Source organism: Hevea brasiliensis, chromosome 3 (assembly GCF_030052815.1).
Source record: "Hevea brasiliensis isolate MT/VB/25A 57/8 chromosome 3, ASM3005281v1, whole genome shotgun sequence".
Taxonomy (NCBI): domain Eukaryota; kingdom Viridiplantae; phylum Streptophyta; class Magnoliopsida; order Malpighiales; family Euphorbiaceae; genus Hevea; species Hevea brasiliensis.
Genome location: NC_079495.1, coordinates 100,235,574 through 100,250,318, shown reverse-complemented (window position 1 = coordinate 100,250,318; position 14,745 = coordinate 100,235,574). Strand labels below are relative to the sequence as shown.

Sequence of the window (14,745 nt, the reverse complement as noted above, 5' to 3'; positions counted from 1 at the left end):
AAAAATAACAAAGAATAAGCTATTTTGATTCTTTAACTTTTTATTTTCTCTCAAAATTCAAAAAAACTAACTAGAGAACAATATAATAAATTTTCCTCCCCTTCCTTATCTTCCTTCTTCTATCAAAATAAAAGAAAATATCTTTTTAACTTTATTTTCATCTTGTTATTTTTTCTTACCGTCCCTTTTCCACTTATCCAAACAAGGTGTCACACCTCCGGCAAATCCTACGGTTGCCATGAGAAAAAAATCCCAGATTTCCAAGTCACCGAGACCATTTATTTCCCTTTTTTTTAATTAAATTATTCCCATACCATCAAAAACAACAATCTCAGCACCGCCGGTAATGACGACGGAAATTAGTGAAACTTATTATAAGATATTAAGATACCTCTAAGAAAGATAATGGTAAGTATCATTAATTCATTACGAATTTTCTACTACTTCACAAATTGATAAAAAAATAAATAAATAAATTCAAAGTTACAATAAATAATACCACTAATATTACAGGATGAACTAGCTGTTGAAGTTTCATTGGCAAACTCACATCCGATACTCACAAAAACGACCGTGTATCACCAAAGACCACTCACCTTTAACATTACTATATATGATATTTCATATTTATAAGATGATTATATATATGATTTATATTATATTATTTGACTCACGATGATGATTTATTGCTTCCGGCCAAGTTCTCGGCGATCTGAGTCAGTGACTGCAGGTTGCACCGAACGATGGTGTCCACAAACACGCACGTGTCCTCCTTCGTGTTGCCGGGAGGAATATCCACCACGTAAGACTCCACCACCACGGTGCCGTTACCCGCGAGAGAAGGGTGGAGAGTTGTCACCGATCTGTAATTAGCGAGCCGATGGTCCCCACCAACGACGCTGAAGCTGATAACGTGGCGCTCGTCGTCCAGGATCTCCAGGCGCTCCGTGCTGTTAGCTGCAGGGAGTCCGGAGACTACGTGGACCTCTCGGAGGGTGCCCACGTCGCCATCCCCGACGATAACGTGACAGCTCTTCACGAAGTGCTTGTAAGCTTGAGGGTTATCGAATCGTCTGACTACGGACCACACAGTGGAGACAGGGGCAGCGATCTGCTGTACCTCGACGGAGCAGCACTGGTTGGGGCCTACAACATGGTTGTGATAGCGTGCGACGGTTTCTGGGACAGGGGTGGCGCACGATAGAGGGGACCTCCGCCTCTGGCACGCGGCTGTGGTGGCAGCGATGGTTGAGTTAGTTGGGGTGGTGTTGATCCGATGTTGCAGGAGTGAGGATTTAGGACGATTAGAAGGCATTTCGTGCGGGTGGTGATGTACAGGGAGAGATGGGTTTCAGGTGTTTGTTGAGGTTTAATAACTTCTGGTGCTGTATATTTGTGTCAGCGTATGTATATATATTCTGGAGATTGGGGTTAGCAACTTTCCAACTCGACCTGGAAGAGGTGAATGTGGTGTTGTTTGCACTTGCAGCGACTGATGTCTTTTGCAGAGAGAGAGAGGGAAGGGGTGGGCTGGTGATTTGGATTTTCTAAAGCAGAAGAAGGTTGATGAAAATTCATGCAAGGTAACCCAAATAAAAAGGGGCCCTAGTTTGTCCCGAAATTACCAAAGTAGCCTTCTTTTGAATTTTCTAAGTTACTATTACACCCTTCTGAATGACGCATGATTTTTATTATTACTTTTATCTCGTGGGAAATTGAACGTATTGGATAATGAATACAGTTGTTGACTTGTTGCCTTTCGTTGGCTAGAAAAAACAAATTCAAACGCACGTTATTATTATTATTATTATTATTATTATTATTATTATTATTATTATTATTATTATTTTGCCCTATTCAAACGATTACTATAGTATTATTTAGCCCCAAGTCAATTAAATAAAATATCAAAAATTCAAAGCATAGCAAAATCTCAATTTCATATTTTTATAATTAAAAGAGGATTTTAAAAAAATCAATGAATAAAAATATTATCTTAACTGATATTAATAAATTTTAATTTAATGATATTGAAATTATTTTTTAAATTGTGAAGTTTCAAATTTAAATATTAATTAAAATTAATTATAAAAAAAATATTACCATCAATAATAAATTAGATTTATAAGAATTTAGATTTAGATATTTAACTTATAGAGAGAGAACTTCAATGCTCAAATAAAAAAAAAATCAACATTTATTTTTCTGTTCACATGTTCAAAAGACCAATTCGAGTAATGCTATATGATGGGGGCATTAAAGTCAATCAAAAGGAAAAAGGCAGTGGCATATGTGTAAAACAGGGAAGAGGAGAGGGCGAGAATGGGGAAAAAAGTCTAGCAAATGGAGGATCAAGTGGATGCAGAGGCGTAAGACCAAGGATCGGATAAGCATTAAAAATGAAAACTGAACCAGGTAATGACTGAAGACTGAAAATCAATTAAAGGAATAATAAATAAATAATATAAAATTAGCAAGTAGCCAATATAAGCTGCATGCGTCTAATATTGTCTCTCTTCCAATGAAATTAGCCCCGCCGTGTTGCTTTTGCCTTTCCGTTATAACTTTTCGCATCTTAACTTTTCGCATCTTGAACGTGATTCTTTTATCTTCTTTTATTGCCTTCTTCTTGTTATTCTTCAAACACTTGCAGTTGCAGTATTATTATTATTATAAAAAAGAAGAACAAGTTGGAGCCCATGGCACATGATCCACAGGTACGAATCTTCTGATCGGTGGTCCGGGTTCATTTTATGCCCTTTGGGTCTTCTTATTAGATCCACCACTCTCCCATGAATTGTTTCTTTTTATTATTATTTTTTGGAAAAATAGAAGCATGCGATTTCCGTTTGATTTAGCATTTAATTAAGAATTAAAATTAAACTGAAATTTTAATATAATTTTAATTTAATTTTTTATTATTTCAATTTTAATTTAATATAATTTTTTATTTTTCAATTTTGATTTGATTTTCGATTCTTAAAATAATTTTCTAACTCACTAAGTTAAGTAGTTTTTAGTTTAGCCCCAAGCTGGAAAAGGAGGAGAGGAGGGCGTGAGTGTGAAACAAACGTAAAAATTTCGTCACACTCTATGATATGGATTCAAATGATATAAGTTGGGGCTCGTCTAACTCCTAACTACGCGCCTGCGAGAGGTGTAGTGTAGTGAAATGTGGTGTGGTGCGGCGGAAAGGGAGAAAGCGGCGCCAGCGCGCGTGTGGTGGTGTGTTAAGTGAGGAGAGGTTCCACATCATGGTGGGGGTGTGTAAAAAAGAGTAGTTTCATGGGGCGGACGCCTACGCGCCTCTACTAACGACCGCACACAGAGTGTAGAGAAGAAAGTGGTGAGTGTGGTGAGGGCTCACGCGCCATCGGACGACGCATGCCCGACGCAGTGTTGTGGTATAAGCAGAAGTCTCACACATGGACGTGGTGGGTAAAAAAGTTAGTTCATAGGAAAGATAGTAGAACAGAGAGTGGAACAGAACACAAGATAGACATAGAAAACAATAGAAGATATCATAGAAGGAGACCAATTAGGAAGGAGCAGGATAGGAGGAGGATCAGGGTTGGTACTTGGAATGTTGGATCACTCACAGGAAAATTAATGGAGCTTGTGGATACCTTGGAAAGGAGAAGGGTGAATATTGCTTGCATTCAGGAGACTAAATGGGTAGGAGAGAAAAGTAAGGAAGTGGGTAATTCAGGGTACAAATTGTGGTTTACCGGAAAGGAGAGAAATAAGAACGGAGTGAGCATAATCATAGACAGGACATTGAAAGACGCAGCAATAGCTATGAAAAGAGTAGGAGATAGAATTATACTAGTAAAGCTAGTACTAGAAGGAGAAACAATAAATATAGTTAGTGCTTATGGCCCATAAATAGGACTAGACAGTGAGAGTAAACAAAGGTTTTGGGAAGCTATGGATGATTTAATGCAAAGCATACCGAATGAAGAGAATGTTTTCATTGGTGGAGATTTGAATGGGCATGTAGGAAATGACAGACAAGGTTATGAGAATATTCATGGAGGTATTGGTTTTGGCAGTTGAAATGAGGAGGGAAAAAGCATCCTGGATTTTGTTATAGCATACGACCTAATACTAGCAAATACCTACTTTATAAAAAGAGAGTCACATTTAGTGACTTTCAAAAGTGGGCAACATAGAAGCCAAATCGACTTCCTCTTAACTAGGAAGACAAATAGAGCTCTATGCAAGGATTGCAAGGTCATTCTAGGAGAGGCTTTAACAAGTCAACATCGGTTGGTGGTCTTGGATGTCAAGTTTAGGAATAATTCAAGTAAGGTCAGAAGAAATAGTGTAGCTCGAACAAAGTGGTGGGAGTTCAAAGGAGTAAAGCAAGGGAAGTTCAAAAATGAGCTTCTCGAGTCCGAAGTATGGAAGCTGGATATGGAAGCTAATGATATGTGGATACAAATGGCATCAAAGATTAGACAAGTAGCTAGAAAAGTACTTGGAGAGTCTAAAGGACAGGGACCACCCTCAAAAGAGAGATGGTGGTGGAATGAGGAAGCGTGGAAGTAAAAGTGAAGAAAAAAGGAATGGTATAAGAAATTACCTAAATGTGATAATAATGAGGCATATAACAGTACAACAAAGACAAGATATCAAATAAAGAGGCAAAAATGGCAGTTAGTCAGCAAAGAGCATGTGAAGCATGTGCCTTTGAAAAGTTATATGAGAAACTTGAAACTAAAGAAGGGGAGAAAGATATTTATAGATTAGCAAGGAGGAGAGAAAGGAAATGTCAAGATCTCAATCAAGTTAGGTGCATGATGGAGAAATATAGCGATCTTTCTCATTAGAAGCTTGATGGAGAAATATAGAGATGTGAAGAAAGATCTACGCATGGTTTTTATTGATTTGGAGAAGGCTTATGATAATGTTTCAAGAGAGGTCTTATGGAATGTGTTAGAACACAAGAGGGTATCTATTAGGTACATACAAGTATTGAAAGATATGTATGAAGGAGCAACTTGGGAGGGGACTTATGCGCTGCGCAGGGGAGGGGACACAAGAGATTTTTCGATCTCAATTGGATTACACCAAGGATCAGCCATAAGCACTTACCTTTTTACATTAGTTTTAGATGAACTGACGAAACATATACAAGAGAGTATTCCTTGGTGCATGATGTTTGCGGATGATATTGTTCTGATAGATAAGACACGAGAAGGAGTCAATAGAAAGCTAGAACTTTGGAGAAGTACTCTAGAGTCAATGGGTTTTAAGTTAAGTAGAACGAAAACAGAATACATGCATTGCAAGTCAAACGGTCAAGAAAGGTCAAGCGGTGATAGGGAAGGAGTTAGTTTGAATGGAGTGATACTGCCCCAAAGTAATCACTTTAAATATCTAGGCTCAGTCCTTCAAGTAGATGGGGGATGTGAGGAGGATGTTAATCATAGAATTAAAGCCGGATGGTTGAAGTGGAGAAGTGCCACGGGAGTTTTATGTGATCGTAAGATTCCTAATAAATTGAAAGGAAAATTTTACCATACAGCCATACGACCGGCTATGTTATATGGTAATGAGTGTTGGGCACTGAAAGAGTTGAATGCATCTAAGATAAGAGTTGCAGAAATGAGAATGTTAAGGTGGATGAGTGGCTATACTAGACTAGATAAAGTCCATAATTAGAGCATTAGAGAAAAGGTAGGAGTGGTGTCAATTGAAGATAAGTTGAGAGAAGGGAGATTGAGGTGGTTTGGTCATGTAAAGCGTAGACATACGGAGGCTCCAGTTAGACAAGTAGAGCACATTAGATTAGAGGATAGAAAGAAAAAAAGGGGTAGACCTAAATTGACTTGTAGTAGAGTAGTACAACATGACCTAGAAGCATTACACATTTCTGAGGATTTAACCCAAAATCGTTCAGAGTGAAGAAAGCGAATCCATATAGCCAACCCCAAATTTTTTGGATAAAGGCTTAGTTGAGTTGAGTTGAAAATAATTTTCTATAATTATTTTCTTAAAAAACTACACTTAAATTAATATTTAAATTTTAGATTAAATTATTAATAGGTAATATATATGTATATAATATATTTTTTAGTTATTTTTAAATTATATATATTTTTAATTATAATATATATATATATATATATATATATAATTTAAGATTAAATACATTATATAATATAATAGTATAAATATATCATATAATATATATTTTAATTATTTATTAATTATATAATATTTAATTATAAGATACAAATATAATTAAGAATTAACATATATATAGTATGATAGTACATTTATAATTAATAATTATAAAATAATTTAATATATTTACAACTAAAATTATTAAAAAATATAGATAAATAAAGTATAATATTAGATTATATTTAGTTTATAATTATATATACATATATAAATATAATTGTATTGAAATTATATAATAAATGTAAAAAAACATAGATAACATATGTTAAATTTAGTTATCAGTTTAGTTTTGGTTAGATTTCAGTATGGTCCTCATTTTTTTTTTAGTGAAGAAGCAAAACCAAATTAAAATATGAAAAAAACTTCAGCATGTTATAGTTCTTCGGTTTAGTTTAATTTCCAAAAAATCATGTACAATTCTTGTTATTATTAAATAATGTTGACATAATGAATAAGTAGCATTGATATGGCGACACATATTTGCTACATAAATACCACACATGCATTACGTAAGTACTGTATTTATTATATATCTCCACATCTGTATCATTTAATAGTAACTAATGATTTAAATCATATTTATTAACAAAAAAAATATAGAAAATCAATTTAATAAAGATTAAATCACGCTATTTCATATATCAAACCATGAAATCACATGATATTTTCTATATTTTTCCCTTATTATTACAATTATTATATTGTCAAGCTGCTACTCCAAATATCCCAATCTAAAAAGTCCAACATTTGCTTATGGATATAGCAGAATTTTTTTCTCCCTTTTTAGAGAAAAAGCTGAATCCACTTTTTTTCTGTAGTTTTTATTATAATAATAAATTCTCATTAATTTAAAATTAAAAAATTCCACACTTAAAATTTTTTTTTCCTTTAATCTTAATATAAATATAAAACAAAAGTTATCACTCAATATAAGTTTCATTATGATTGTATATATCAAAATTTAAAAAAGAGAAGTTTAAATTTAAATTTAACTTTTACATTTTTTACTAATAATGTTATATAAAAATTACATTTTTTAATAAGTAGATTGTGGGAGTAAAGATTCAAACCTGATCTATCAAGTGAGTAATTTGCTTTCAGCTATTAGATTAAAAGTCAAACAAGTTATGATATAATTATTAATTTAGGTAAGTACTAGTATGTATATAATTATTTGTTAAGTGCTAATTTTAATTCTAAGGCTTTATTTGTTTCACACAAAATAATTTATATATGAAAATTATTTTTATAAAAAATATTTTCTTAAATAATATTTTCATTCAAAATATTTTCTGTTGTTGATCGCAATGTTAACCTAAAAGTATGTATTTATATTGTATACACACAAATATTTTCATATTTTAATAAAATTATTAAAATTTAGAAAATAAATAATAATTTATTTTTTTAAATAAAAATATTTTTTATTGATTATTTTTTAAAATATTTTAAATATTAAAAATATGAAAAATATTTTTTTAAGCTCAATTTATTAAGATTTTTTTTTCTTCTATTGTCTATCGTCTAAAATATTCCCTAATATCACCGGCTTCCTTCCACATGATATTAAAAATATTTGTGACCATGGACAACACCATCTCAAGGTCAAGCTACCTCTATCTATAACCATGTATAAAAATAAAACTAACCTAGTACTTCTTAATAGTGAATAAACCATATTTATTTATCTTTATTATTATTACTCCTCATTTATTATGAATTCGTACGTATTTTCGAAAGAAATTCTTAAAAAAAAAAAAAAAAAGAAAGAAAGAGAGAGATATATAAGCGCTTCAAATAATTCTTGCCGTTTCATTCTAACCTTGCATGGGTTAAGACGCAAAGAATATTGCAGTTCTCTATTGAATCTGACGCTCCAAAGTCCAAAATTTTCAACAATTTTATTTTTCAAATAAATGGAAAAATTATTCAAAGAGTCCAAGAGAAAAACTACAAGTAAAAATCTTGGTTTTAGGTTAAAGGGTTATGAAAAGTGCAAACATTCCAGGGTGGGTGCGTGCTGGTTTGAGCTTAATTTGTAGAGTCATTGGATTACCACGCATTATCGTTCTGAACCTGCCATCATGATTCCTCTCTAAAACTCCTTCCTCCACCCGAGCCATTGCAAAAAAAATTAAATTATATACAGCGAGAGTAAACTAAGCGAAGCATATTAGTCTTCAAGAATCCTATGGCTCTGATATTGTAAACAGAGTTAACATAAGGCAAATTTCAAGATTTCGTATTAGCCTAATAATGTGATGAATAGGCTTAAATGTTGCATAGAGTATGTTGTATTTTAGTTAGTTTAGGGCTCCTCAACTGTTGTATTAATAACTTATTTATATAGAATTTTTGTTTTCTAAATCTGATTTATTATAAATTTAAAACACAAAATATATAATGAGATTAATTTAACTCAACTAAGTATTTATCCTAAAAAATTAGAGTCGATAAAATATATAATAAGATTAATATATTAAATATATAAATTTCATTAAATAATAATTTTCCGTTTATATATATTTATATATACACATGTATATCAGTTTGTGCATCAAGTTTTGAACCTGAAAAATGGTCTTCCACAAATGGAAAATGATTTTTTTTTAAAAGAAGTTGAAAATTATCGATTCACTTCCAATGGGATATATATATATAGAGAGAGAGAGTTAATGATAGAAAATTATTGATGAAAATAATTCAAAAGATAAGGGTATTAATGATTTTTTTCATGTGTGATGTACAACTCGACTCAACTCAAACTATTCAAAAATAAAAAAAAAATTAAAATATAGTTTATTTTTTTTTTTTTTTAATGTTTTTTTTTTTCATTCAAAAAATGTAATAAAAAATGTTGTACTATACTCTCTTCTCCAAGTTAATTTTTTTTTTTTTTTTTTTTTTTTTTCTATCCTCTATCTCTTTCTCTCTTCTCTCTCTAGCCTGCCATATACTCTATACTCACATGACCAAACCACCTCAATTTCCCTTCTCTCAACTTATCTTCAATTGGCACCACTCCTACCTTTTCTATGATACTCTCAATTTATATTCGCTTTTTTCATGTGTGATGTAATTATTAATAATTGTTGTGATTACAATTACACCATCTTTTATCATAAATTTGCTTTTTATAATTTACCATGCTTGCATTTGATTATTATTATTATTATTATTATTAAATAGATTATTGTTAATTCATTTTGTTAAAGGGAGAGCTACTTTTTTTTAATTACATTTATATAAAAATAAAATAAATTACATATTAGTATGCGAGGACCTGTCCCTCTTTATCCGGAAAGAGAAATTTATTATTTTCTTGAGGGAGGGAGTAAATTCCTCACAGATTGAGTCATTGAGATTAATCGCAGACATTAATTGAAAATTCATAGAGAAGATTCTCTCTGTGGGTTTTCTTCTATCTAAGACTCTACGTCTTCTTCCTGCCTCCAGTTGAGGCTTCCCATTCCCCTATAGATAGGGGGGCTACGTCCCAGCCTGGCTGTTGATTTCTCACCACCAACCCCTCCCCCAACCACCTGGTTAGGGTGTAAATAAACTTTGAGTAGCTTTTTCGTGGATTTGCAAATAAAGTTGTTGATGGTGAGGGTGGTTTCTGGTAATCTTAGGTTGTTTACGCTCCTTGTTGCCTAGATTTTGTGTGAGGCTCAATGGAGGGTTCTTGCTGGTTTTTTATGGTGGCATCTCTGGGACCTTTGTGTAGACTCAGGATCCGACGACAAATCCTCCAAGCTATATGAGAATGAGAAGCTGTGGGGCTCTGCCACCATCCCCTCCAAGGCTGCCTGTGGTTCTTATAGTTGTTTCTAAGGCTTAAGCTTCCGACATGTTTGGGTCCATCGTTGAAGATTTGAGTTTGTTGGTATCTTCGAATTAAGGTGTTGTTATCTCAATCTATTTGAATAAAAGTGAATAAGGAGTAAATAAAGAAAAGAAATGGTAAGTGAATTATTATTTTACCTTTTTTTAAATATAAAATTTTTTTCATTGTAAACCTAAGCTCTTCCCTCTCTTTATTCTCTCTTATCATTTTCTCAGCCTATACAAACAGAAGTGTTGGACGGGGTGGCGGCCTGCATAGGATTGGGTGCTACTATTATTGCATCTATGGTTTCTTGTGTGTTAGAGCTCAGATGCAGCACTATTGATGTTCGGCTGAGTACTCTTGGGCTTAGGTTGTTTCTTTGATGGCCTGTCATAGGGCTCTTATTTTAAGGGCTTTGCTGTAATCTGAGCTTGTTGCTGGGCTTTTTAGTTATTCTTGCCGTTTTGCTGGAGGCCCATATATGTAATGGCCCTTTTTTTTCTTTTGTTGGTAGATTAAATCAATGAACATCATTCTGTCTCTTGAAAAAATAAAAAGACCTTGCTTTGGAATTAGATCTACCTCATTCGAGATTAAAAAAAAAAAAAAAGAGAGAAATTTTCAAGATAGTTAAACCAGTTGTTCAATCGAGGATTTGAGAGAGAGCGCTGCATACATGGATCAGATACTGAACAAGGTTGGTTCCTATTGGTTGGGCCAGAAGGCCAACAAGGAGCTCAATTCTGTCGGCGACGACATTAACGTTCGTTTCCCTTCCATTTCTCTCCAATTTCAATCCCTCCTCTTTAATCCACTTTTTAATTTCATGTATAACTTCCATCTACTCGTAATCGCCTTCGTTCCCTTTTGCTTTGATTAATTGTTGATTGTATTAGGGATTTTTCTTTTCCAGAAATGTCAATGCTCTAATTTTTCATCATTCGTGGCAATAATTGCTATATATAGTGTCGGAATTAAGATGATTTTTGGAAAATTTGTGACTTGTGATAACCGGTAGTAGATTCTAAAATTACTGGAACGTACAAAATTGGGTTTTGTTTGGAAACATCTAGAAATGGCTTTTGTTCTCTGTTAAATCGAATCTAAAATGAGCTTTTAATGCAAATTGAAGCTTTTTTGATTTCATGGAGCTGCTTATCAATTGCGACTTGGTGATTAGGAATATGATACCTAAATAGTTGAACTTGTGGTAATGCTGGAGGTTGGTGATAAATAATTGCTCAGAATACTTTAAATTAATGTTGAAGAAATTGAGTGTACTTTTTAATGGTGTAAAATGGTGGAAGATAGTAGAGCAGAAATATAAATTTACGCTCATGAACCAAGAAAGAAATAGAATCTCGTGGCCTAGTTCACTGTCCTAAATACTATTAAACTTGCGACTTCTTTAATTGTGATGTTTAATGGTGTGATTATACTTCCATATCAAGAAATTGAAATTTTGAGTAGAAATTATGATTGGAAGTTGGAAAATGAGATGATGTGTTTGTTTTGGAATTATTTACAATGTTATGAAAATTCATATGGAGTATGATCTCTTTTCAAGTTGAAGTCAAACATTTGAGAATTCCACCTTTTTTTATTTAGTTTTTATTCTTGATAATGCTGCTTATGCACATAAACTTATTTCCTTTTGTATATTTGCTCATGCTTATGTGCCCTGCTACTGTTGCATCAGCGGTTAGCACAATTTTCATACTGACGTTTTTCCCCTGTTAAACAGTCAATGTCGAGCAGTATTGAAGGAGGAGCCAAATGGTTAGTCAACAAAATAAAAGGTTGGTTAATTTTCATTTTTGCTTTCTTCTTCTTGCTCTTGTTTTTCCCCCGTGACATTGCACTTTTCTGCCTTGTGTATTATGTTAGTCTCCATTTCTAAACTACATAATCTTATTGCCATGTACAACTCTCAAATGTGATGCTTTAATTTTTATGTGCTACTTTTGTGCTCATAAGACTGTGCTGTAGTTTCAAGTTTTTATAATAACCCTGACGTCAAATATAGGAGTATGCTGTTCCTTACTGATTTTAATTGGATTACCTTTGGAATTATTTTTTTCGGTAAGTTCATCCATTGGGGACGTTAACCAAGTTCAATTTGGCCTTGCATATATTGTGCTTCAGATGTCAGATTTTATAAATCTGCAATTTATGGGCTTCTCTTTTTCAACCCGATTTGAAAGCTGTTCATGCCTGTAGAAAAAACATTTCAGTTACTTCAATATTCATTAGATTTGATATCATTCTTTTCTTTTTTTTTTGGTCAATAGTATCCAGTACATACACAATCAGTATTTAGAAGCCTAGCTATAGCAAACAGACAATTCCTAGTTACAACTTTCAATAGGTCAAGCAGTATTGGAAATATAATTCATATATAAGATCAAGAGTATTTGCTAACTAAGTAGTTGGGGGGATTTGAGTTGCCAAACTCACCGATCCCAAGGAAGGATGATAGCCAACTAGGCTTAAAGCATAGGTGCTTTTGACATCGTGGAAATAACTATTTGCTACTGGCTGAAGGTCAGACTGTGCTGTCATTTGGCTTTAATCTGGCCTTAGTTTGGGAAATGTCCAGTGACCTACTTGGGTGACACCGAAGTTTCTTTGAATAAATTGCCATTCTAGTCTACAGCCTCATTCATAGTGTTATGGTTAGGTTTTCATCTCCCATGTTTAATTGGTGTATTGATTTGGAGGTTATCTATAAAAATCATTCTGAGGTAGCTTTAGCATTTATATGATGAAATAACATTTGGTGCACAGGAAAAATGCAAAAGCCATTGCCGGAACTGCTTAAGGAGTATGACTTGGCTGTAGGAATCTTCCCTCGAGATGCAACCAACTATGAGTTTAATGAGGAGACAGGAAAGCTTACTGTCTTTATTCCCTCAATCTGTGAAGTGGGCTACAAGGATTCATCTGTCTTGCGTTTCTCCGCCACTGTAACCGGGTATTTGGAGAAAGGAAAACTGGCTGATGTAGAGGGGATTAAGACTAAGGTGATGATTTGGGTTAAAGTGACATGTATCACTTCTGATGGATCAAAGCTCCATTTCACAGCTGGGATGAAGAAAACCAGGAGTAGAGAGGCATACGAGGTACTTAGAGATGGAGTGAGCGTAGACAAATTCTAAAGTGGTCAAGATGTTTCTTAGGTACGATGATGCTGTGAATAACTCCTTTGTTATTCCTTCTGGATCCTTTTGCATGCATTTCTCATTGTATGAGTACCATGACTGATTTAAAACTGAATTTCTTAGTTCCTATGGAAGTATTTGTGATACAGTGAATTCCTTTATATTGATATTAGATCACGCAAATAGATTACCAAGGAGCGAATTCATTTACATTTTGCTAAACAAAATTTTCTCATCCAGTTATTTGAGACAAAGGAGCAAGCAAAGTGATATTTGGCTGGCATTAGTCAATTTTGCACCAAGCGTTTGTTTAATTTAAGATGACGTTTATACTGCAACTTTGCAGATGAGAGGATATTATCGAAATTTGGAACCAGTGAAAAATGATTCCTTAGAACCGGAAACTATAATTCTTTGTGTATGATTTTCTTACAAATTAGTAAGACTAATAGCAGGACCTAGGCAACGATAGAGATATTTTGTGGAGTGGTACACACTCTTTTGCATGCCAAAATAATTACTTTCTCAATGGATGTGTAACAAGAAACACTAAAATAATTGCTTTTGTTAAGGCCTCTCTTGTTTCGCCGGTTGTAATGACATTTTTTTTTTGGTCTTTTTGGCATATAACCTTACCAGCACCTTTTAGAATGAATTTATGGTAAGATATGAGCAAAATGATGCTTACAGATGGGATGCAATTTCAGCCAGTTTTAGACGCAGCTGCAATAAATAAGCAAATTCCTCAGTTATCATCGAGTGGTTTAAAGAAGTTTTTTGAGGCTTCATAGGTGGACCAGAGCATGGAAGAGCATCCTGGGGATCTATCCTCTCTTATGCCTATGGTATCCATCTTTGTTAACTATAGTCTTAATCACATCCGCAGTTGAGCTACTAGAAAATCAATGAAAACCACAAACCCCAGTATCAAAATAATAACAATGATAATAACCATCACCAATCAACAATATTGCAAAAATAATACTTTTCTTTTTTTTTCTGATAATACTTACTAATTAGGCTTAACTTAATTGATGTTTCACAATTTTTTATAGTCATTAATAATTTTAAGCTTAACGTAATAATAATAGTGCCAAATTTGATTCAGATCGAGGAAGTGTTTGTCTTGGTTTAAAAATAAATTTACTTATTTATCTGTAATATTTTTTGAATTTATAAATTGAATTATAGCTAAAAAAAGATAAGTTGCAGAAAATAATTTTTTCATTTTGATACTTATAAACTATATGTTTATACTGTTTCTCCCTCTAAAAAATTTTTTGCCTGTAAATTGTAATATATTTTTTAAAAATTACTATTTATTTCTTCAATATTTTTTTTTCAGTCTATGCACTTTTCTGTAAATTTTTTTTTTTTTTATATCATCTAAACTTGATCTCATGATATTGTATATTTTATTTTAATCCATGTATTTGTATCAAAATTTCATTTAATTTTTTTTACTATTTATTTTTATCCCAATCATGAATTTCTACTTCTGCCCGTTCATAAATAACCGTAGTCCTACGAGGGATGGGAATGGGTGCATCGCCATATACAGAA

General features: G+C 33.0%; 2 protein-coding genes across 3 annotated transcripts; one reads left to right on the top strand and one right to left on the bottom strand.

Annotated features, from left to right (window-relative positions):
• Positions 1-394: 394 nt before the first annotated feature.
• LOC110641625 (abscisic acid receptor PYL4) lies at positions 395-1,542 on the bottom strand. The gene has a single exon (XM_021793411.2). It carries the CDS (start codon positions 1,313-1,315, stop codon positions 671-673), a length of 645 nt encoding a protein of 214 aa, XP_021649103.1. The 5' UTR covers positions 1,316-1,542; the 3' UTR covers positions 395-670.
• Positions 1,543-2,585: 1,043 nt separating this feature from the next.
• Positions 2,586-13,376, top strand: LOC110652832 (uncharacterized protein At5g01610). 2 transcript variants are annotated; one of them, XM_058144173.1, is made up of 3 exons: positions 2,586-2,717; positions 11,766-11,820; positions 12,809-13,376. In XM_058144173.1, exons 1-3 carry the CDS (start codon positions 2,700-2,702, stop codon positions 13,177-13,179), a joined length of 444 nt encoding a protein of 147 aa, XP_058000156.1. In that variant the 5' UTR covers positions 2,586-2,699; the 3' UTR covers positions 13,180-13,376. The 2 variants fall into 2 exon arrangements, with proteins under 2 accessions (XP_058000156.1, XP_021664140.1); XM_021808448.2 differs by lacking the exon at positions 2,586-2,717 and adding an exon at positions 10,569-10,784.
• The last annotated feature ends 1,369 nt before the right edge of the window (positions 13,377-14,745 follow it).